Raw genomic sequence first — 25,250 nt, 5'->3', positions numbered from 1 at the left:
GTTTTTTTTTTGCTTACATTGACTGGAATGCTCGGAGTCTATCCCTCATAAGATATTCCCAATTTCATTGTCTCTTTGCGTCTTCCACGTGATTCAATGGCCATCAGCAGCGTCCGGCCCCTCGCTTCTTCTCAGCGGAACGCAGCCACGTGCACAAGCCCCTCGCACCCGACAGCCGGCGGCCATTACGGTTCCACTTCATGGTGGTTCAAGCCGATCTGCACTGACAGCTGCATGATGGCCAGGGGTGGGGCGGCCATCTGGCACGGCGGGCACATGGCCAACGGGCACCCGGACCCCTGGGCTGGTATTTTTGTGGACGGCGCGCTTTGTAAACAACGGCGGAGTAAATGAGCATCACCGGGGACGTTTTCCTGCCGTTGGAGGCGACAGTCACCCTTGGCATCCTTATGTCAGACAGTGGGGATGGACGCCATGGCTTTCCTGTGCTGTGCTGTGCTGTGCTGCCCTCTCCTGGCTCCAAGCGTCACATACGTACGGCTGGGAAGCCAGGCAACAAGTGCAAAACGGGCATCTTCAGGCTGGCTTCTGTGATTCCTCCCTTCAAAAAGAAGCAGTATTGCTGCACTGGTCTACAGAGTCAGGATGGAGCGTGTGCACGTGTGGTGCATGTGAATTATCGCCCAAGTGCAAACACACAACACCTTCTTTCCCTCACCTGCCCTTCGCATCATGACCTCCAGATGGAGACACCACGGGGGAGGGTGGGTGGCAGTGGGAAAATTAAAAAGAACTTAGGGGGTTGTTGGATAAATTAAAAACAATGCGGGGACGCTGAGATGGTCACGGATGGCAGGAGGAGGGACGGGCGAGGTGTTTGACCCGTGTGACGGCGGCCAGAAAAAACATTTAAAAGCTGCATCTTTAATTATCCATGATGAGCGCGATGATGATGGGAAGCTTTTAATCAATAAAATATGACTTGTGTGCAGCAGCCAGACACAAACACACTTAGCGGGAGAGGGAGGAAGAACCATGGGGACCAGATGGAGGATGAAATACCAGGGACAAGGCCTGGAAGGGAAGGGGTGGGGGGGCAGTTAGAGGAGTTTCTCTCATACATTCTTTAAACAAAGCTTTAAGGCCGAGCGTCACTCACATTACGACAGGGGTGTCCAAACCTTTTCCAATTATGATTTTATTGCCAAAATATTTTGACTGTATTCCCATAATATTAAAACTATTTATTTATTTATTTTTTATTTTACAAAAAATACTGTACATTTGTTTTTTTTTCATAATTTTTTTCTTTAATATTTCAACTCCATCCTTCTAATATGACATTTTCCCTCATAATAAAGGTTTATTCTCATTAATATCCTCTTAATATTTTGATTTCATTCTTGTGAAATTACAGCTGCTTTTTCCTGTTCCTGCTGGGGCTTTTTTTTATTCCAACTATTTCAACTTTCATCTTGTAAATTTTCATCTCGTAATTAAGACTTTATTGCCATCATATTAGGACTTTACATTATTACTTTTTCCACAGCCTAATGTTCAACTTTCTTCAAACGTTTCTTTCTCATATTAAAACATTTAATTTTATTTGTTTTTTAAGATTTTCATATGGAATTATATTTATCGAATATGCTGTGGGCTGGATTATACTGCATTATGCTGATCTGTCCCAACTGAGTGTCATGTAGTAACAACTCTGTCCAGTAGAGGGCATCGTAACTCTAGATCGCCACAAGCACTTCATAGGCTGGTGGAGACGTCACTGTCACCAACCAGGACGAGTATATAAACAAACAGCATAACATACACAACATAGACATAACTAGCATGTGCGTATGTTTCATGGGGGCGTGGCTTACAACGTCACAGCAGGAAGAAGGCAGGCTATAATGCTAGCAGCACATTCTGAGGCGCGTACCTCCTGACACACAGTACCTAACCAAGGCAGACAGCACCTTTAAGGTCAAGTGAGCAGCTGGCCCAGTCGGCCCCCGCAAATTCTGGTGAGCCTCCGACAGCTTCTTCCCGCCCTCCGGGGGACGTCATTGAGTCCCGCGACACACGGTCACAACACATCAAATCACAGGCGGCGTGACAAAGTGACTCCCAGCATGTGCTGCGTGTCCAAACACCCCACCAGGAGGAGGAAGCGTCAGTGCAAACAAGATTAGCGTAGCACTCCAGCGCAACCTCACAAAAGGACACGTGTGACATTAAAAAAAACAGTTGGTGGCGCTGTGCCAGGACCAGGAAGATCTTCAAACCCTGCTAGTACCATTTCCTTGGCCCTTTATAGGAAGACTTGCCTCTTACCTGGGAGCGTCAAAGCTATCGTAGGACCCCACGGTGTAGTGACGGAACAAACGCTTGGCCCGCTCGCCACGGCTCTCTGTAACAAATGTCACGTGTTAGATCATGCGTGTGTCATGTGACGGTGGAGGAGAAGCGGCCAATCACGAGCTAACCTGATCGGGCGTCTTGACTTCGGAGCATCACTTCCTCCACACAGTCGGAGGGGAACCAGCCGGTGCGTCCGCGGACCGTCCCCTCCCAGTAGCCACCTTCGCCAACGCTCAGCACTAGGGAGGAGGGTGAGGGGGTGGGGGGTAGTGGGAGAAGGAAGCAGGAGAACAGCATCAAGTCCAGAACTCCAACCACAAAACCAAACAAACACACATAAAGCTACAACAGGGGTGTCCAAAGTCTGGCCTGGGGGCCATTTCCGACTTGCAGCTCAGTGCCTTATTGTGAAAAATAAAATGAATTCATTATTAATGAGCGACGTCGGTAGATATTAAATTAGATCCCCATTTTTGGCAGGAGTAAGGTTCCACACCAACCAAAAAAAATTGGCAAGTTACTGATTTACTAAAAATGTGGATTTTTGACACCGCTTGCTCTCACTTTTACAAGCTAATAATAACGATGATTGACTTTAGCGTCACACAGCAACTATGGTGACTTCAAGGACCGCCAAACAAAGTGAGAAATCTTAACGCTTGACAGAGGCGGAATGAAGCAAGGAGACATTTTACCTGCATTATTATTATTATTATTATTATTATCATCATTAACATAAATTACTGACAAAGTGAAAAAAAAGTCTTATTTTCATCTTTAATAGGCAAAATGGCTGTGTTCCAATTCCCGCACTAAAATCTGCGCTCTCAGGAACCAAAATGCGGCCAGCGAAGCCAAGTGGCCGCCGCCCATCAATGTTTCCGCACGCGGCCCCTGGCCGGGAAAAGGTTTGGACACCCCCTGCTCTACGGCAAAGACGAGGGTGACATCAGTAAACGGACAAAATGGACGACAGACACACATGCAAGCCTACATACTCACCAAGACATACATACCTGGCGACACCTTAGACTCACTCACAAACACACACATATTCATACCTGCAGACATTGAATACAAACACACACAGAGACCTTACACTCGTGTTAGGACAAAGTGGACACACATCAGGACGTGGACGCGTTGCTACCGTCTCCTTGCTCACCGTTGTGCTTTTGGACTCCGGTTCAACTCAACACATTTGGATTTCAGAGGTGGGGGGGACACAACTGGCTGGAGTCTGGAGGGGGGTTGAAGTGATTGAACAGCGCCATGATATCTGCCCTACATCTCATAGCAATATTATTATTATTATTATTCTTTCTGTTTGTGCTTTTCCCTTCAGGGGGCGCCACAGCAAACCCATCTCCTCCATCCAAGCCTGTCTACTGCATCTGCATCCTCCTTCACTACATCCATAAACCTCCTCTTTGGTCTTCGTCTATTGTTTTTGGATGCTAGACACTGCAGGGGACCAAACTGTGCTCCCTGCCCCCCCAAGTAGGTCTGTGGTATCTGGGACGCAGCCGCTACTTCATCACATGGCTAAATGGTGCCATAAAAGTTCTAATTAAATCCCAGCGCTGAAATAGTTCCCCAAGCTCGCCAACGTCGGCGTGGTGAGGAGCAATGTGTCGCAGAGCATGGGATCCACATCTTTGAAAGGTTAAAGATGTTGTTTTTTTTAGAGCCCGAGCGCCTGGGGTTCGATTCATGGCAACAAGCAGACCCTCGGGCTCGGGTTCGACCTCCGAACGCACTCACCTTTCACCCGGTCGCCCTTGCTGAAGCTGATTTCCCGCTCTCCCTGGGCCGAGTGCGATCTGGTGGCCACAAAGACACGCCCGGGCACGGCGCTGTACAGGCGTCGCCGCTGGCCTGCTGTTTGGGTGGCGGTGCCGGCAGGAGGGGGCCTAAGTGGATGGACCATTGGAAGCACATAGAACTCAAACCTCCTGGTGACCCACTTAATGGAGGTATGTGCAAAACGCCGCTTTGGCATTTGAATGACTGGCGTGTTTAACCAGCACGCCAGACTTTCCACCCAAAGCGACCACCAGAGGTCCACCTCTGGACTTTAGAGATTGCATCATCACATAAAATGACAAATGACCGTCCTCTCACCCTTGTTTCCGACTCTGCCGGCTGCGGTCCTCCTTGTCTCCAATCCTGCCTCGGGAAGGAGAGCGTGTCCTGGCCCCCCTGGGACTGCTGGAGCTGCGTATGGTTCCAGTGTGTTTGAATCCCTGCGAGACGCAGAAAAATCACATTCCCGTGGAACATTCCTTGTCCTTGGTTCCCAGGACCTTCTGGTCAGTACCTGCACGGAGACGATGTTGGTGCTCAGAGAGTTGGGCATGGCCATCCAGTCTGGTAGGTTCATGCTGCTGTCGCTGTTGGCTCGCAGGAAAGGGTGCGGGTGGGGCACGGTCAGGGTGCGCGTGCTCTCTCGCCTCTGGGGGGCGTACTTTGGAGACTCCACGAAGGGAACTGGTAAAAAAAACAACAACAACATTCTCTTGACATTCGGCAATACCGTACTTACGCCAGGACAGAGACAGTGGGCGTACCAGAGTGGGAAAGTGAGATCACGTTTTCAGACACACTTTGTCGCCGTTTTAACGGTGAAAAAACACCAGCGAGGCAGAAGGCCTTCGTGCTACATTTGATGCTGATACTTATAATAATAAAATGACATCCAATAAGGATGGCGGTAGAAGGAGAACCTGCCTCTCTATAACTGGCGTGTCCACAATGTGGCCCGAGGGCCATATTCAAGCCTCAGATTGTTCTTTTATTGACCCTCAGCATAGTCTGAGGATCTTTCTTTATCTTGAAACCTTTTTTACGTCCCTTTGGGTTTGGATTTGGGTTGGATTTAGACGATTTCTTATGGGAGAAACCGATTCTGTTAGCACCCGTTTCGGTTAGAGTCAGCCTTTTAGAAGAAATGAATGACGCTAACCAAGGTTCCTGGGGAGGCCCGTCTTTCAGTAGTTATGACGACTTACCCACATCTGTGTCCCGGTGGTTTTTGATGATCTCCCCCAGCTCGAAATGACCCGACATGACGGCCACCTGAGGAAATGAGGATTTCACACCTAAAATACAAACTGCAGCACCAAGCTAGTTGGCAGCAACAGGCTTGGATGCGATTCAGCATTAAAAAAAAAATCTTTTCCCATCCAAATCATGATTAAAGTGACATTAACTTCAAACACAAATAATAAACATCCTGAGATTACCTGAAAGGGCGTTTGGCCGCTGTTGTTCTTTGTGTCTTTGCTTGCTCCTCGGTAGAGCAGGATTCGTGCACAGCTTTCCTAGGATAAAAGACATTTAGTACGATTAAAGATAAATGTGTACTTCGTGTCAGATATTGTGTACTTTATTTACGGCATGCATGTCATACACAGCCGTTGCAGTGGAAGTCTACAGATGTACCAAATGTTCCCCACATGTCCTTTTGGCGACCCTCCACATATAGACTTGGTTCAAGAGTCTTTTCCAACTCCGTACAGTAGATGGCAGCGGAACTCTGCTTTTTACCACAACTCAAATGCACCAGGTCTGGAGGGATCATTGTTACCAATATAGCGAGTCCCCCCCCCCCACCACCACATATAGATTACAGGCCTGTAGGAAACAGTCGTGTTCTGCTGAAAAGTGTCAGAGCGCACCTTGTTATATAAAGCACAGATGTGCAAGGCAGTGTTTCCAGAAGCATTCTGGGAGGACGAGTCCGCCCCGTAGAAGAGGAGGTGCTCCAGATGCTGCGAGTTGCCGTTCTGACAGGCCTGGAGTGGGGGGGGGGGGGCGACAGGACAGAAAAAAAGACGTATGCTGGAGGTTTAAACAAATAAAAACACAACTATGTTTAATATACAACCATTCACGGCCCATAGTTTGGTCCATAGTTCCTGTCCCGGCGTTTTCACAGTGTCAATAACATTGATTGATTGATCGATGAGATCAGGACGACATTGACAATTGGACGAAGCGACCTGCAGTTCTTCGCTGGGACAGGGACGATGGCGGAAGTGTTGTGTCATGGATGGTGTGTGACAGACACACAAGAGTACGCGTAAACACAACACGTGTTCCAGTTTGCTTGCCGCATCACATCAGAATTCTGTTATTTGTATTTTTAGCTTAGCATTTTAGCATCGTTCATCTGCGCTCACTTAATGGGTGGCGCACACAGACACTGCGTTTCAACTAACCTCCAAAATGCAGGCTTCAAACTGCCTTTAACTGGTGTAAATCGTCCAAGTAATCAGACCAAAGTAATCAATAATATTTGTGGTATTTCTCATAATTGGTTCCGATTAGGTCGACATTGTAGATGTTGGATTACCTGATGTGTTTCGTCCCAGCCGTTCTCGTCCCTGATGCCTAACTTGGCGTGGTGGTAAAGCAGTGTTTCACAGCAGGAGGTGTCGCCCCCCGTCAGCACAGTGTGGTATAGCGGCGTCAGCCCCCGCCGGTCCTTGTAGTCTGGAGAGGCGCCCAGAGACAGCAGGACCTGTGGGACCAAGCGCAGCACCGCTGATGATTCACGCGTTCATCCCTCACGAAGCTCCGCCGCGGCGTTGGCTCTTCTTGCTGGGTACGTGGCTCACAAATGTCCCTGGAAGTCCTATTATTATTATTATTATTATTACAATAATGAGGTCATTATTATAATGGTGTGCCTCACAGTGAGGAGTGCTGGCTGCATTTGAAAAACACCCACTTGAGTTAACCAATCAAACATTGCAGTTATGCAAATTTGTCTTTGCTAGGACAGAATAAGGTACCTAGTTCAGTTTGTGCGTGGGTGATGACCAGGGGGAGTTTACTTAAACCACGGATGTCCAAATACAGGGGTGTAAAAAGTGTGTGGACGGTTTCATGTCATAGTCTGCTGGTCCGGGGGCCAGATCTGGCTCATCGTGTCATTCTATGTGTCCCAATAACGCACTTCCCCTTCCATCCGCCATCTATGCTGCATATCCTAGCCTATCCCAGCTGACTTGGGGCGAGAGGTGGGGTACACCCTTGGACTGGTCGCCAACCATTCCCACTCATGTTCCAACATGCGGACAATTTAGAGTCACCAATGAAGCAAACATGCATGCTTTTGGGATGTGGGAGGAAGTCGGAGTACCCGAAGAAAACCCACACACACAAGAGGAGAACATGCATGTACTGCAAGCGGTTCTTCTAAAACTTCATCCATCCATCCATAACTGGGATCAATGAAAACATGGAGTTTTGTCATAGACGGTAGAGTCGTTTGTGTGTGCACCATATAACACAAATGGGCGATTAATGAATGAATGGGCAATTCATGCAAGTGTGAGCTTATTTTCTATTATCTAATGTATCACTAGCTAGGAGACCAGGGTTCGATTCCACCCTCTGCCATCTCTGTGTGGAGTTTGTATGTTCTCCCCATGCATGCGTGGGGACTCTCTGGGTACTCCGGTTTCCTCCCACATTCCAAAAACATGCTAGGTTAATTAGCGACTCCAAATTGTCCATAGGTATGAATGTGAGTGTGAATGGTTGTTTGTCTATATGTGCCCTGTGATTGGCTGGCCACCAGTCCAGGGTGTACCCCGCCTCTCGCCTGAAGACAGCTGGGATAGGCTCCAGCACCCCCCGTGACCCTCGTGAGGAAAAGCGGTAGAAAATGAATGAATGAATAATGTATCACTACTCTATATAGTTGAACATGTGTTATCTTTGCAGGAGTTGCGTTTTCAGGCTTCTGATTGGCCGGCAAATGTGTTTACGTGGCTGTTTTTTAAAAGTGCACTGGTGCGGATAGAGAAATGTCTCCAAGTTTGTCTCAAGTTTGTACCGTACCAGCAGGGCAATATGGCGGTGGCCTCGGACAGCCTTGTGGAGCGGCGTGAGTCCATCTTTGGCACGGAAGTCGATGTGGGCCCCCCCCTCCACCAAGACCCGGATGGCTTCGCCTCCACCGGGCTCGCACTGCACGGCCAGGGACAGAGGAGTCTCTGGGGTGGGGGCGTGAAGGTCGTTAACACACAAAATGACTTGGAAGCGTTCACAGAGGTGGTCCTGACCCCCCCCCCCTGCTGTTTGACAACGGCAGCGCATGCCACGCTCCTGTTGACAGGACGTGTTAAGTTTTGACACCCGCTCCCACAGCGGCCGCAGCGACACGCCGCAGCACTCAGACTGTAAACAAAGCGTCTGCTGCGCCGTGTCAACACCAGCAGGAGGCGCCGGGAGCAACGAGCGGTCACATGACGGACAGTCGGTATGCCACCGTAGCGGATCCCAGGAGAGGGGTACCTTGTCATACAACTTCCCTGTCTCTAGCTGCATCTCATAGGGGCCCACACAGGGCATCTTCGTTTGAACCCCCGCCAATAAAATGCCCCATTTGTTCAACCATCTGCTGCACGTTGGGGAGACGTGACGACCTGATTTCTCCACAAACCATCTGACGTCGATTCCTCAAACTTTCCACATGTAGACTGACTGCAGGCAACATTAAGAGCACTTCAAGCAATCACGGCAAACACCCGGCCCGGGGACCATTTGTGGCCCACATGCATGTTTCTTATTGTCTGAAATTTACTATTAAAAGTGCAAATTTCAAACATTGGTCAAGTAAAACCAAATTTATGATAATATTTTGACATAGTACTGATCATATTCTTACATTATTCTGAATTTGAAGACGGGAGACTTTTTTTAAATGAACAACAGACGTACCGCCGGTGTCAGCATCCTGGTAGTTGGGATCGAGGCCCTTGTCTATAAACTTGCTCATCTTGTCCACGGTGCTGGTTTGGATGTAGTCCATGAACTTCTTCAGGCTGGCCTGCACATGTGGACACAAGGCGGGGACGAGTCTACTTTAGATTATTATTATTATTATTATCATTATTATTATGTGATGTAAGCAGGCCACACGTTGCATTGAAGGGACACGTTTCCAGATCCTTTTGTGGGGGTTTGCGTACCTTGGTGTGCAGTTTGGCCAGCTGCTTCTCATCCAGGTTGGTCTGCTTGTACACCCGCGTCTTGTATCGGAACTGAAGCAGATGGAAAGAATTCCAATTTATTCCAACACCAACAGCATGGAGATTAAACACACATTTATTGTGAAGGGAAGCTCGACAGATTTTAGATTAAAAGCACCCTTTACAAGTAGTGTGTGTGTGTACCTCCAAATATGGCACCCCCTTCTCAAAGGACTGGGGGTACTCTTTGAGCAGCCGCTCCTCCTCCAGAAATTTGGCATCGTGTCCATCGGTGGCGGGCTGGAAGAGGCCGTAGTTGAGGATGTCTCGCAGGGACTCGGTCAGCGAGCACAAGACCTGCTGCTTGGCCTTCCACACCGTGGCATCCGGGTTGAAGCGCAGACATTTCTACAGGAAGGACGACAGGACGTTGGAAAGTTACCAACTGGTGCAGTGACACTTCCGGCCAGCAGGGGGAGACAGTGTCAGAGTAAAACAGGTGATTCCCAGAAGGTGCAGGCAGAATATGAATGGCTGTACAGTGCGGCTTCAAGTGCATCCACACACACACACACACACTCAAAGAGGCTCCGTCAGCAAAGTGAAGTCACAACAAACGAGTGAAGGACGTTTGTTGTCATGACGACGTGCTGCGGCCACCACAGAGGTCGGCTGAGGGCAGGCGCTGCTGCATGTTTCTGCACTGCTGCATGGCGGCCGACGCATCCTTACACTTTAGCTCATTGTCATAGACTGGCTAACACACACACACACACACACACACACGGCCAGCATCACATTCACGCTTTGTGTTTTATTCACTGTCACACAGCCAGTATGGTTACCAAGGCAACCGGTTCATTAGTGGAGCAAGTTGCTTGTTGCCATGGAGACATCCCTGTGTTCCAGAGGAGATGGGGGTACTTCTTGTGTGTAGCTAAAGGGGGCGGGGTTACAATGGGGAGCTTAGTCTGACTGCATGTCATTCGGGCGCCCGTACGCGTTAGCGATGGTTGCAAAGCAAGGAGAGACAAGGATCCCTGCTTTTCCAGGAGAGTTCACATCTTCCGATATGCCGACAACCAGGATTGGTAGATGCATCCCCGGCCTATTGAGCGGCATTCCCTCTAGAAATTACTACTGTTCCTCCAGCGGCAGATCGGTCAGCCAATTAGGGCTCATCTCACTTCTTCTCACTTCTTTCCCACGCTGAGGTTTGCGTCGTTCCCAAACGGTAGCAGACTAAGTGGTCAGTCTGGGGTTGCACTGGAATTTACAACACGGATAGACACATACAGATGTGTCAACACTTACATTCTAAAATAAGTTCAAGCCCCCCATTTGCTCCAAGCTAAACCCACATTTTCCCATTCATTTGTGCTGTAAAATGACCACTTTAAAGGTTATGTCCGGAAGTCAGTTAAGTCCCGAAAATGGCCCCCAGGCCGCATTGTGGACACCCCAGTCACAGAGTAAGGTTCTTTACAGCCGTGCCTTACTCCACAAAGGGCATTCCATTCCAGCATCAGCATGCATATGCAGCAGGGAGGCCTTCCGCCTCGCTCGTATGCGACTAAAAATGCCATCTTCGACGTGTGATCTCACTTTCCCACACTCGTACGCCCACCGTCTCCATCCTGGCTGTTCCTCGCCTTCATCTGCCCGTCATGTCTGATCTGATTCTCTGGCTCAAACTTGGGTAAGCACGGAAAGGGGCCGCTCCTGGCTGCGTCCGGGTGGCCTTTGGTGCGTTCCTCAGGGCTGCAAGCCTTTAATGAGCTCTGTGGGGAAATAACCCCGCCGTCGCCATCGCCGGCGACAGCGACACGCAAACGACAGCCATGTCAACATTTAAGTCAAGCTTTCTTCCGCCGCATGGCTCACCGTCTAAATTAGCGCAGCCTTCGTTCCTGGCAACATCTCATCAGAGGAGCAATTTCATTTCTTCTGCTCCTCGTTCTCCATTGTGCCTCTCCCTTCCCTGCCACTCATTATCTCAGCCCTTCACAAACATGTAATCCCTCCGCCGCTGCAAAGAATCACTGCAATACACGGACAAAAGTATTGGGACACATCTGAGCATCTTCATTCATCATCTTAGCTAATATGGGCACACTTTGTATTGTGTATGAGTATATTTTCACCGCGTTGTATTTGACGGCTTTAATGCAAGGAAGGTAACCAAAACGAGCGTCTTCCATATGTAGATGGGATTTTATTATGCGGCTTAAAGTTTATAGCTTCTATCCAAGACTATGCTAAAATTATTTTTTTTTAGGAAGAAAGGAAGGACATGCCAATAGCAAAAATTTGAGATGTGATTTGTTTGCCAAAAAGAATTATGCAAATTAGGATGACATCCATCCATCACCACAGATAGATCGCAGTCCTGTACAACGTTAAGGTAACCCCTCCAGGCTTCCTTCCTCCTATCCCAGTACTTCCGCATCCCTGCTTGTGAGTCATGCCTCCGCTCTGGAATCTTCCATCCCGCCTGGATCCATGTGGGCCGGAGTCACTCCCTCGTCTCGTTACGACACGATTAACGAGTGCGTTTGGAGTTTATTGAGGGTGAATTAGCCGACATGTGGAAGAAGCCCGACGCGCTGCTCGGGACGTAGCGATGGGAGAGTGAAGGCGAGGAAAGCAGCTTATCAGGGAGTCAAATGGAGTGAGACAAAGTGGGCCTTAACACTGAAAAGAAAAACATTTGCCTCCAACATTAACAAGGAGCTCAGGTGTCCCAGGGGAGTTCCTTTCCAGCGATATTAGCCAACATATTTACAACGCCTGCTTAATTGGATAACGAATGAGGTCAAGATGAAGCAAAACGACATAAAAGACTCGTTTAGGACTGCCAGGCCCCAGTGGATTTACGCGGACCCCGCCGTCCTCTTCGATCTGCGGGCGTCTCATCACGCCAGCTACCTTCTGCCAACCTCACTTCACCTCCGTCCATCTCCATTTCCCTGCGGCTCCCTTTATTGCGCCTCCAGTGAAGCAAACGGCCATCTTTTTTCCCCCGTCTTCCCGAGACTCCCCTCTCAGGTTCTGGTTTATCCGTCCCGTGGCTGTTAAAGTTGGATGCCCATTTGTCGGAATAAACAAGCGTGCATGAATAATTCACGACGGGATTTAAAAATACTGAAAACACGGCGGATCAATAATACATCACATGGCAGCGAGAGCGAGGAAGTAGGAGGCATTTATAGCGACGCTGCGATGACGACGCGGCGAACGCATCACGGCAGGACCGCAGCAGGTTGACCCGAGCGCAGCCGGAAATAAAAAAGCGCCAGTTTCGTTGAGGTCTGTGTCGAGATGAAGGTTTCAAACTCTGGGTGCGATTGGTCATGTCTAGCGGGCATGTTGGCGTCAGAGTGCTGCGTCTCACTGGTGCACTTACGTCCTACTGTACGATGTCAGCTCCCGGATGTAAGTGATGGACTCTTACCACCCTCAGTCGCCATCTTGCCGACGTAGCAAAAGGGGCGGGCTTACCAAACCTTTCCTTACTTGGAATAACGGCGTTATGTTATGGTCTTTTAATAGCGGTCTTTGGAAGCGGAATAGGTGTGTTGCATTAAATGACCTGCCTCTTTACCAGTTTTCAAAGACGTGGCACTTTCCCCATTCAGATTGGGGGGGGAGGGGGGGGGGGGGCACCCACAGCAGCACCCGGTACCTGTTGAGAAGAGCGATACATGGTTTCTCATCAAATTTTACATGTTTATGTCTAAAATGTTACGCTTTGTTTGGTGGGTCCTTGAACGCACCACCGTTATGAGATGCAAAAGTGAAGCCTATACATAACTTTGATGCACAAAAGCAGACTATATCCTTGCCTTCCTGCACCTCCTTCCCACCTCCTCGTCCAACATGGTGTCCATCAAACTCTGCTGCAACGTGTCACACTGCTGCCCCGTCGGCCTGCATCAGAGTGATGGAGCGAGATGGCGGACGGTTCCATCACAATTACGGCCTCTTAAAGCAGTCACACCTGAACGGGCTTTTCACAGCATGCTTTATCGCCGCCTTTAGGGCCTCTTTGGCGCCACGGAGCCGGAGGCGGCGCTTCCCGCCTCCCATTCTCAACCTCTCCAAATCCTTTTCAACTCTCGCTCTCGGATGTGGCCATTGTGATGGCTCTCCAAAGCTTTTTGTCTCTGGAGGAGCGAGGTCACCTTGAACGCCTCGCGCTCGCTCTTCACTTTGCTCAGCTGCCGAGCTGTGCAGGGCGGCTTCAGCGCCGTTTGACTTCACGGACTGAACGGCACCGGAGGAAACATCTCCACGGGAGGTCAACAAGCATTGGTCTTCCATCTCAGACCGTTCAGCTTGGAACCAGCACTGGACAGCTCCCATGGGTGGGCGTTGAGGCCCATGCCGGGAATCGAACCAGCGCCAAAGGCAGCCACGTGGGCCAGTATGGAGACTATGATTTCTCTCGGTTAAGCTTGTTGAATGTTGGCAGCCAAAAGGTGGCCTTTTGTTGCCATGGTTACCAGAAGGAAAGTTGGAGGAGTTCAGCGTTCACTCACCGTTTGTTTGATGTCCGGAATACCGATTCGGAACACCATCATGGCGATGTGGGCGTCCTCGGGCGGCACCGAGCTGGAAGCGCGCTCCTTCAGCCTCCTCTGCTGGGGCTGCTGCTGATTGGCCGGCTGCTGGTGCGGGCCGCCAGGATTGGACGAGTAGGGGTTGGCCGCATGCCCCGGGTTTCCGGGTCGGACCTGTCTGTCCCCGGCGGGTCGCCCGACCGCTTTGACCGACTGCCTCTGCCCCTCGGTCCTGCCCCCCCGCGAGGGGGCTCCTCGGCGGATCTCCTCCACCATTTCCTCATCTTCCTCCTCCCCCTCCAGCTCGCCGTTCTCCTCCTCGCCGTCTTCGTCTCGCTCGTCTTCCTCCATTTCCTCTTCCTCTTCTTCCTCCTCCTCTTCCTCGTCCTCCGCCCCTGGATACAGGTGTCTGTTGTTTCCCAGCATCCTTTGGTGCTCCTCGTCGCTGGACAGGGGGCTGAAGGGCATCGTCATGGCGACAGGGAGGGCGGCGCCACGGGCAACACCATGGTTCTAGGAGTGATGCTGCAAAGGAAGGACAGGTTATTAGAAATGTGGAAACCAAACCCACGCAGGGTACCTAAAGGGCGGAGCTAGACAGGGCAGCGTGTTGATTGGCGGACAGGGTGGCCATTTCCAGGATGGCTGCTAGAGCAGCTAGCGTTGGCCATCTCAGAGTCTGCAGCCATTTTTCCCAACTCGGCATCCTCTCCCCAATCATCAGAGCGCAACATATCGTCCAACAGGTGATGACAATCGCTCTTTTTTATTTTTTTACAACTCTTCCTTTCTACCCAACCTCCTTGGAGACTCGTTTCCCTTTCAGGTCAAATCGTTAACACTTTCAGTCTGCTCAGCATCTTAAAAGCACATTAACCTCACTGGCCCTTCATCTCATCACGCACTCAGTCGTTAGCGCCACGACGGTTAGCATAAGGAAGGCTCATTTTCAATACAGAGTGCCAGATTCAGCCAGGTCTCTTTAATATTTTACACTTGATTTGTCGGGAAGTTGAGGTGGAACCAAGGACAGGAAGATAGTTCAGCTAGGTGGGACGATTTCCATGTAGAAGCTCGATTGGACTAAAGCAAGGAGAGCTAATTAGCTAGATTCAAATTAAATCAGCAGATTAGGTAATTAATGAGCTGGTATAAAGACACTGAAACCTCACTAACCTGCAGTTTGTTCACAAACGTCCTAATAAAAGCTTCATTGAAAGACTTACATTCAGTAGTGATCATCATGTTGGTGCCACGTCATAGATCAACTGAGCCTGGCAGAATATTAGTTCCACATAGTTAGAATTTCATTTAAAAACAAATTTTCGTCATTTAATGAGCATTTCAAAATGGCGCGTCTGAAAGCTGGAGTCGAACATCGTCAGTCATTGCTCATGTCGTCTTCATTTGATAGCTCAGTCCTTGTGCCTGCTTTCATCCAATCAGGTGTCAGTCTTGTTGGCAGGTAAGAAATCTGATTGGCACAGTTAAACCAAAGAGTGACGTAATAATTAATTGACAGCTCATTTAGCCAATCATAGCCACGAACAAAATGGAGGGAAAAGAAAGTGCATCCAGTAATAGCCGCGAACAAAATGGAGGCAATGGAAAGTGCATCCAGTAACAGACCCGAAGTGAAACATGTAACAGGTCAAGTTGAGCCAGGGAACACATTAAAACAACTTTTATGGTACCGCCAAACGTCCTAAAAACTAGCATTCCGTAAGAAAGGGATAACCCACGAGAGAGCATAAGGCATAACGACACATAAAGAAGGCAGCGCTAGCTAACTGAAAAACAAGACAACGGTTAGCATACTACACGCTACATGCTACAATCCATAAAAGTTACCGTCATTGCGGTCCTTCACGGCTCAAACGGGGCAGCAGAAGTGATCTTAGTCTCCCAGGTGCCGGTGACACGCCGAAAAGACGCAAGAATGCGCTTACACGCTTAAAAAGCGAATGAGCTAATTAGTGCAGCTGTGCACTATGGCCGTTGGTGATGCGTTCGAGGGTCCGCTGAATGTGGGACTTTTAAGCCACCACATTCTAATATTGTGCAAGACGTTAATAGTTTTTTGTTTTTAGCGTCATTTTGCTCAAACAAAAGTATGACTAATTGTATTATTTTCTTGAAATTGTACGTTTGTTGATTATTTTTGCCTAAAATGTTTGTAAGCAGGATCAGGAAAATAAATGTACAAAGCACAATAATAAAGATATTGTTGCATTTATGTCCAGGATCTCATTAGAGGGTGTACCTAATAAAGTGGTGATAAAAGTTTGCTGCAGTTTTGACCGACTAAATGTCAATCAATCATTTGGTTGCCTCAATGACGCCATCTTTCGGGTGATCCACCAGCAGAGTGACATTTAACCTTTTTTTTCCATCACACACTCACACACACACTTCATGTTGCGCTCCCTAGGCTCCGCCCTCCCGTCTATCTAGGACATGGCGGTTGTATAGATAGACGCTCTCTGTGTCTCGGTCCCCAGGACATTTGACTGGGAAACTTCCAAAGAACAGATCGCCCCACTTTCCCGCCACTGAAAGTGGAGCGGCCAAGTTGCCTCCCTCCTTGTTTGACATCGCCACACAAAAGCGGCTCGTCCAACAACGCCTGCTTGTGTGTTTGCGGGGGCGAGGGCCGCTGTGCTCGGGTGGGACGTCCAGGTCCCAGACGGACCAGCGGGATGACCTCTAAGTCTGTCAGGACTCGTGTTGGGTCATGTGATGAGGGACCGCAGAGACCAAGAGGAGCTCGGGGAGAAGTCGTGCACATGTTCCTTTTACGCACGCTGTGATGTAACAGCCTCGGGGAAGGGGGCGGGGTTTGCAGGGGTGTCCCAGGACACATGAACCAGCTTTCAAATCATACAGTGGGACCGGTCCCGTTTGGGTCACCAACCCCAGTCAAGTCATAACCGTTTAAGTTGACGTCAAAACATAGCTGTTTGTCAGGGTGTCCAAAGTGCGGCCCGGGGGCGATTTGCAGCCCACTGATGTTTTTTTATTGGCCTGTGGTAAAATAACAAGGAAGGTCAGGAGGTACCCAACTTAAACCTCACCGTGGGAGTCGGAATCAAACAAAGGAACTAATGACGCCCCCAGCTGAAGTAAATATCGAAGACGGGTGCCCCCCCCAGGTGCCCCTAAGTAGCCCAGTCGAAGCATTCAGTCTAAATGGTCACATGGGAAAAAACAGAATGGTTGGTTTCTCTTTCCGTCGTCAGTCAAGCCGGTCCGAGAACCTTTCATCCGTGGACCCTGACGCATCCAAACCACCCCCACAGGAAGTCAGCAGCAGTGACGTCATGCCGCCCCCCCCGCCCCCGTTCTTACAATCAAGTCCACTGCAGAGGAATGAAGCTTATCCTCAAGGTTACCCGTGACCCACTAGCCCACTTCCTTGCATCCTAATCAGATCATGAAGTTTTCCTTTTCCGGTTTTGGGGTCCATTTTGGAAGTCATGGCCGTCATAAATGGAAGTTGGCAGCATCGAACTCGGACTCCTTTAATGGACTCTCCGGGTCATCGGCTGCCGCGGCGGAGTTATTATTATTACGACGGCGCCTTAAGACAAAGGCTCCACATCGATTAACCCCCGGGTCGGATCCTTCGCCAGGGCCTGTCGTGCTCTGACAGCCGATACGCGGCGGCCAGGTGCACACGCGTTATTATTTACGAGGCCTCGTTAGAGACGCTAATCATGTGATACCATAAGCGAGGCGAGGCGATGGGATGGTCGTGGTCGCTGACACCGTGAATGACATTACGTGGAACACCGACTGCTAATTGATGCTAATTGAGTTTCGTCATTGAATTAGGAACCGCAGATTAGACGGTACCGGCGCTTCCCATCCGTGACTGACGTCCAATCAGGACGTCTGAAGGGGCGTCAACATAAACGCTCCCATTTGTAATCCGCCTTCCACGGCTGCAATGCAGCACTTTCAGGCTGCTGCATGCGACGGCGCAGCCGCTGCTGCCGTCCTCCGGGGTGCATGCATGCGTTGGTAAAAGCCTTCCTAATCTCTCCACGAGCGGCCATGGCGCTCCGTCGTCTGGGGAGCCGCAGCGCTGAGATCACACGCAAATAGCCTGATCATTAATTAGCTGCGTTCATCATGGCTGCTCCATCTCTGCGGGACGGGGCGCGCGCCGCCTGTTTTCCAACATGAGATCATCGGGAAATACTCGCCGCCTCCAGGGGGGCCTCGCCGAGGGCCGAGTCGAAATTTTTTGTTGGCGGCGAGCGGGCGAGCTCGTACATAAATGAACAACAATGGCCGTCGCCGTAGGGGAGGGGGCCGCCTGAACATATGAGGCGCCGTGAAATATTAACGGCGGATGCCGCTCCGCCGCTGCAGGCGCCAAATGGGGGCTTGAACGCGTGACAACGTAACGTCCCGCTTCCCCGCCTTGCCAAGAAAAGCGAGTCATCTGATTTGCAGGTGCGGCCACCCTCGCTCGAGTTCCACAGTTTGACCTTTTTGGCCTGTCGATAGCAACAACACGACGAGTACCGAGGAACCCGCTTGTGTCGACACCCCTGTATTTAGGTCATAAACAGGTTTACTATGCCTAATATGTCTTATTTTTGATTATTACATCTACAATATTGGTAAAAGCAAAGTAAACTGGACTATAGGGCTGTTATTTCATGCCTAGAGGGCTCTAATAATGTCAAAAACTATTTAGAAGATTAGAAAACAGGTTTACTATGCCTAATATGTCTTATTTTTCGGTTATTATGTGTACAATATTGGGTATAACAGGAGTAAAGGGGACTATAGGGCTGTTATTTCATGTCTAGAGGGCTCTAATAATGTTAAAAATTCTATTTAGAAGATCATAAACAGGTTTACTATGCCTAATATGTATTATTTTTGGCTATTACGTTTACAATATTGGGTAAAACCAAAGTAAAGGGGACTATAGGGCTGTTATTTCATGTCTAGAGGGCTCTAATAATGTTAAAAACTCTATTTAGAAGATTATAAACAGGTTTACTATGCCTAATATGTCTTATTTTTGGTTATTACGTTTACAATATTGGGTATAACAGGAGTAAAGGGGACTATAGGGCTGTTATTTCATGTCTAGAGGGCTCTAATAATGTTAAAAATTCTATTTAGAAGATCATAAACAGGTTTACTATGCCTAATATGTATTATTTTTGGTTATTACGTTTACAATATTGGGTAAAACCAGAGTAAAAGGGGACTATAGGGCTGTTATTTTATGTCTAGAGAGCTCTAATAATGTTAAAAACTATATTTAGAAGATCATTAACAGGTTTACTATGCCTAATATGTATTATTTTTGGTTGTTACTTTTACAATATTGGGTAAAACCAAAGTAAAGGGGACTATAGGGCTGTTATTTCATGTCTAGAGGGCTCTAATAATGTTAAAAACTAGCAATGTACAAATAAATGAATAAATGAATGTACCTAAGATCCATTCTGCTATGTTTTTACTTTGAAGTTTACTTGCCACTGAACAGGAAGTCGCACCGTACATGTTGTAATGCGGTGTAACTCGGCAGTACTAGTCATCCATACTACTACACGTGTCGACATAAAGGGACTGTGTCGTCGACATAAGCGGGTTCCAGCGTCCAATTAAAGCTTGCCAGTAAACTTTGTGGAGGAGGCGCCTTTAAAGGCGGTGGGAGCAGCCAGGAAGGTTATATTTAGCCCCCCGATGGTGGACGTGCAGCTGAATCAGCACATCCTGCATTTCTGCCTCCACGTCTCAGGACGTGTTCATCCCGAAGAGGCGCGCTGTTGGTTGTCAACCCGTCTGACGTCAGCAGCGATGATGCTCCTCAGCGCGAAGACGACACACAAACGCACACAATCACCTCACGGGAAAGTCCGTGGGGCCTCGCGGTCGGCCATGTTTTCTCCTCACCGAAAGGGGCGTGCGGACGGGGATTTCAAGTCCCCGCTTCATAAAAGTCCATCCCTGGCTGACTGCTTTCATCTCAGCCATGTAGGGCGATCGATACCTGAGCACATCAGAAGAACCCGCCAAGGCTTGCCCTTTTTTCTGCTCTCATTTAGCTTAATTCAGCTAGCAGATATTACTCTACCATGATCGCCTTCATCATGGATGACTCTCCCTCTCATCGGATGTCGTACCGAAGGAAGAGTCAGCTGGGTGTAGTATATTTCGAATCAGGGTGCCGCCCACAGCAATGGGTCACAGAGGCGGAAAATGAAGAACTAGTGTGGGAAATGACGTCAACAGATCCATCGTGCAGTGAAGGAGCTTCTACGCTGCAATGGGGTTCTAGTGGGGGCACGGTACTACGCTTCTTTTCCTAAAATCCTCCATTCATGTCCAGTTGTGGGCATGGAACATCTTCATCCTTCTCCTCTTGGCCAAAGATTCTGACTTTGGCCGACTGTTGCTGGTGTCCAGTCAGAAAAATCACTTTCTGGCTGCCATTTTCCCCAAAAAAGCGGTGACGTGTGAAATTCTCATGGAAATCTCACACCTGAACCATCACCAGATTTAGGAGGGGCAAGCTCAAGACATGAACTTTGGCTGGTGACCCAAAGAACAAGATGGCGGCTACCAGCGGCCCACATGGGATGTCTCTGTGACCAAGGAGAAACTCCTCCGCATGGAGAGGAGCCTGGCCAGGATACCTTGCGGACGCCACCCTGGATTTGGGACGACCCAGGACAAACGTTGGAGAAACCGTGTCCCTCAACAGGCCCGAGGACGCCTCGAGATCCACCGGGATGAGGTGGAAGAAGTCGCCGTGGACTGGGAAGTTCAGGCATGGGTCTATCACGGTGCGTGTCAGGATATCAGAGATGATATCATCATGTCATGATGCCAAACGTCCGCATCATGTAGAGCAGAAGAAGAAAACAACATTTAAAGCATTAACGGTACGTGATGGACGCCTGAAAAGATGGATTATGTCACCGTGCCGCTCCGGAAAGTCATCGGAATAAAAGGAAACATAATCATCCAATCATCAACGAGCCTTCAAGTCATTGATTTAACCTTAATTGGCACAAATTAACTTTCATTACAATCTCAGTCCCAGTGTATGAGGCCACGCCTCCTTCCGCCATAGACTATAAAAAGCATCATTTAGGAAGGCAAACCTTCTACTGCTTCATCATCATCATCATCATCATCCATAAAGTTTAACAACACCCACAGGTGCCCACTGCTGGAGCGAGCTGGCACAAGAACACACACACACACACGCACACACACACACACACACACACTGCATGACAAGTGCACCGGAGGAGGAGGAAGAGGCAAAAATAACATCTTGATGTCGGATCAGTGAATGCTGGGAGAAACCAGCCCAGGATTCCACGCTTGGAGCCGGAATGAAGCACTCTGCTCAATCAATCAATACTAATCAATACTTTCCATCATGTCAGGTTCATTCACAGACTCGTAAATGCACACTTTTTTGGGCCGAAATTCCTGTTTTACTATTTTTTTTTCCTTCCAAAAATAGTCCATTTCCCCACAGGAAGTACATCTCATTCACACTAAGCGGCTCGTTATTGGTAGAAAAGGGAAAGTACACCTTTTTGTCTTTATGCTAATGTTTTATCCTCAAGTGTTGAGAGTTTGAGAGTGTAAAGTTGACTATAGGGGTGCTAGTTCCCATCTGGAGGGCTTTGACAATGTTAAAACCCCTATTTTTGAAGGTGGTCGACAATTTTTTTGTGTGTGCTCTAACTCCCAAAATATTCTGTTTACAAATAAATAAATCAGGCTGCACGGTGGACAAGTGGTTAGCACGCAGGCCTCACAGCTAGGAGACCCGAGTTCAATCCCACCCTCGGCCATCTCTGTGTGGAGTTTGCATGTTCTCCCCGTGCATGCGTGGGTTTTCTCCGGGTACTCCGGTTTCCTCCCACATTCCAAAAACATGCTAGGTTAATTAGCGACTCCAGATTATCCATAGGTATGAATGTGAGTGTGAATGGTTGTTTGTCTATATGTGCCCTGTGATTGGCTGGTCACCAGTCCAGCGTGGACCCCCGCCTCTCTCCCCTAGACAGCTGGGATAGGCTCCAGCACCCCGCTCAGCCCTTGTGAGGATAAGCATGTAGAAAATGAATGAATGAATAAAGAAATTCACTTATCACTGTGGAATTTGGGAGAATTTGACCATGATAAATGAGGGATTGCTGTAGATCACATCACGTAGATGTAAAAAAAAAAAAAAAAAATTCCCATGTGGGACACCCATCGACCGCCGACCTGCTGGGGGTTTGTAATAGTTTGTTCCAAAAGGAAATGATCATTTCCAGGTTGAAACTGTCACCCTCAAAAAGCCTTGATGAACATTTTTAGTGTAAAAGTGTAAAAATAAGCCAACCCGTGTCAGATGAATGTGTTTGCTTTGCACCCCGGGAACTCAATACGGTCTTAAGATTCAGAGACTGAAACTAAGGGCTGGTGATTGATTCATTGGCCGATTGATTAGGAGCCCAAGCTAGGAAGGGGGAGTGGGGGGGGGGGGGGGGGGGGGTCAAGGTGAAAGGTCCAAAGGTAATCAATTTATTCCTGAATGGCTTTAGGATAAAAGCGGGCCGCGCTGTGCTGCCGGTGGGAATGAATGGAACACAATGTGGGATTTTCCAACGGCTGCCTTTGTGTATTTAAAGCCTTTCCAAAAAAAAAAAAAAAAAAAAATCCATGCAGACGTTGAGTTTGATCCTCGCTAGCTGTCTGACACACATACGGCGAGCGCTGCACATGCAGGAGATGAATCGCCGCAGTGACACCCCCACCCCCCCCTCGCTGAAACTCCTCCCAGCCCGGCTGTCGTCGCTAATTCCTGAATTCCGAGACTAAACGGCGGATCGTGCCGAGCCGCACGGAGATGGAAGGACATGACTGGCATGTTTCCCACTGGACCCGAACGCAGCGCGAGGAGCTGCAGCTGATCCACAAACAAACATTGTCATCCACTGCAGCTAAATATAGACGCCCCCCCCCCCCCTCCCACCGTCCCCTCCCCCCACGTCGCTCGATGCAGCGATTAGCCCCAATAAACTGACAGAGACTTCGTGGTGCGCCGGGCATACACCACAGGCAAGGCCGGAACCGACAGCCGCCATGACTGATGTGTAACGCCCCCCCCCAAGCCTCTCCTTCCTGACAGAGTGGACCGTCCCAAATGTCTCTGCTGGTGAGCGTGACCGATGGGGGGGGGGGCGAGGAGGACACGTGGAGCAGTTAAATGAGAAGAATTAGAAGAAACCAGAGGAAGTAGGCCAGAGCGCTGGGGAGGCCTTCCTGTCCCAGATCAGCCGTTAACCGGCGGCGGAAGGAGCGAGGCGGGGAACGGGGAACGGGGAACGGGAACGGGGTGCCTAAATCCGGAGTTATGAACTTCATCCCTCTTGAGCGTCGGAGCAAATATTGGACGGAAAGTCAAGCGTCTTGGACTCGGCTTCCAAATAAAAGCAGGAGTCGCATCCGAAGCGGCTGACACCACCGCCTTTGCCTGCCTCCCTCCCACGCCCCCCACGCCCCCCACACCCCCCACCGCAAGAATCCACTCCTTACGGACGGCGCTTGGAATAATCCAATTAATGCTAATTCATCGGCGTTTATCTCCATCCACTGGTAAGCTCCGACGTATCTGCTGATAAAGCCTCCCGGTGCAGAGCCTCATTCGGGGGCGGCGTTGGCGCCTCCCCGGCCCCCGGGAGGGCGTACGGTGGCCTGGATGGGACCTACCGATCTAAATAAATGGGTCCGATTTGAGAATCCAGGTTGATGATGCCACGCTTTTACTTTGAAGCTTATTTTACACTGAACAGGAAGTCAGTGTCAATGCCGTGTGACTGGACTGTAGTCATGTAGCGTCAGGTTAACTATTGTACATAAACGCACCATTTTACATCAAACCGCCCCCCCCCCCCCTTTGGCGCTCACATTTTATGTCGACAGAAGCGGTCTGGCTCATGTGTCGGTAGTTGGTGGAAAACCAGTTGGTGGAAACCAGTTGGTGGAAAACCAGTTGGTGGAAAACCAGTTGGTGGAAAACCAGTTGGTGGAAAACCAGTTGGTGGCAACCACTTGCTGGAAACCAGTTGGAGGAAAACCAGTTGGTGGAAACCAGTTGGTGGAAACCAGCTGGTGGAAAACCAGTTGGTGGAAAACCAGTTGGTGGAAACCAGTTGGTGGAAAACCAGCTGGTGGCAACCAGTTGGTGGAAACCAGTTGGTGGAAAACCAGTTGGTGGAAAACCAGTTGGTGGAAAACCAGTTGGTGGAAACCAGTTGGTGGAAAACCAGTTGGTGGAAAACCAGTTGGTGGAAAACCAGTTGGTGGAAACCAGTTGGTGGAAAACCAGTTGGTGGAAACCAGTTGGTGGAAAACCAGTTGGTGGAACGGTGACAACCTTTGGACAACCGCTGGAAACCAGCTGGTGGAAACCAACGGTGGAAACCAGTGGGTGGAAACCAGTTGGTGGAAAACCAGTTGGTGGCAACCATTTGCTGGAAACCATTTGGTGGAAAACCAGCTGGTGGCAACCAGCTGGTGGAACGGTGACAACCTTTGGACAACCGCTGGGAACCAGCTGGTGGAAACCAACGGTGGAAACCAGTTGGTCGAAAACCAGTTGGTCGAAAACCAGTTGGTCGAAAACCAACGGTGGAAACCAATTGGTGGCAAACCAGTTGGTGGCAACCTGCCCCGGTCAGAGTCAGTCAACCTGGTCTCCAGTTAGAGTCCTAAGTTGAAGAAGTTCAAGGATCTTCTGGAAGCGACCGTTCCCCGTCCACCAATCAAGACACTGCCTTGTGTCTAACTCCGCCCCTGAGGCCAACCCAACCACGGCACGTTGCCAACAAGCGATTTGGTCTGTGGCGGTCCCGAGCCCGTTGCGCTGCTAAGTGTGTTGTGGTGTCGTCTGTCGCCACTCTGAGCAGAAGATGCCAAAGTTGCTAATGAATTCATCTCCACTTCCACAAATCCGACCATCTGCTCCGCATCCAAAAGAGCTCGACACAAACGCCGGGCTGGGGCGCCGCTGATCCTTTAGTCGTCCTTTAGCTGCCAAAACCGTGCGGCCCCGGCGTTTAAACCCCCGTGGTGTGAACTTTGAACGGAGTCCCGCCCCCTGACAAGCGCTTTCCTCTTGCCAAATGTCAGTCAGGACAATGCGAGCCGCTCCAGATGCCAAGCGAAGCACCGACGGGGGCGTTTGAGGGGCTTTTTTGTGTCTGCGGCGGATTCGCACAAAGGTGTGAGATGCCGGCTGTCAAGTCCGATTAGACGCGACGATGCGCGTCTAGATTGTTGCTGACGCTTTCCGTATTTGTACCACGCTCTCTCTTGGCAGGTCTCTTTGTGACCCGTG

At 49.5% G+C, this 25,250-nt stretch overlaps 1 protein-coding gene across 1 annotated transcript in view; it reads right to left on the bottom strand.

Moving 5' to 3' along the window:
• shank1 (SH3 and multiple ankyrin repeat domains 1) overlaps positions 1–15,899 on the bottom strand; it is a 33,699-nt gene extending 17,800 nt beyond the window's left edge. The window contains exons 1-15 of the mRNA XM_058048637.1: positions 15,719–15,899; positions 13,847–14,392; positions 9,510–9,713; positions 9,306–9,377; positions 9,055–9,163; positions 8,173–8,327; positions 6,677–6,844; positions 6,000–6,116; positions 5,565–5,642; positions 5,331–5,397; positions 4,640–4,809; positions 4,444–4,565; positions 4,084–4,232; positions 2,445–2,558; positions 2,293–2,368 (exon numbers count right to left, since the gene is read on the bottom strand). Of these exons, the coding sequence (XP_057904620.1) occupies positions 2,293–2,368; positions 2,445–2,558; positions 4,084–4,232; positions 4,444–4,565; positions 4,640–4,809; positions 5,331–5,397; positions 5,565–5,642; positions 6,000–6,116; positions 6,677–6,844; positions 8,173–8,327; positions 9,055–9,163; positions 9,306–9,377; positions 9,510–9,713; positions 13,847–14,341 (2,096 nt within the window). The 5' untranslated portion in view covers positions 14,342–14,392; positions 15,719–15,899. The remainder of the gene's footprint in view (positions 1–2,292; positions 2,369–2,444; positions 2,559–4,083; positions 4,233–4,443; positions 4,566–4,639; positions 4,810–5,330; positions 5,398–5,564; positions 5,643–5,999; positions 6,117–6,676; positions 6,845–8,172; positions 8,328–9,054; positions 9,164–9,305; positions 9,378–9,509; positions 9,714–13,846; positions 14,393–15,718) is intronic.
• Positions 15,900–25,250: the final 9,351 nt, after the last annotated feature.

This window comes from Doryrhamphus excisus, chromosome 15 (genome assembly GCF_030265055.1).
Source record: "Doryrhamphus excisus isolate RoL2022-K1 chromosome 15, RoL_Dexc_1.0, whole genome shotgun sequence".
NCBI classification, from domain to species: domain Eukaryota; kingdom Metazoa; phylum Chordata; class Actinopteri; order Syngnathiformes; family Syngnathidae; genus Doryrhamphus; species Doryrhamphus excisus.
Note: the sequence above shows the minus strand (reverse complement) of the source record. Positions and strands in the feature narration are given on the sequence as shown.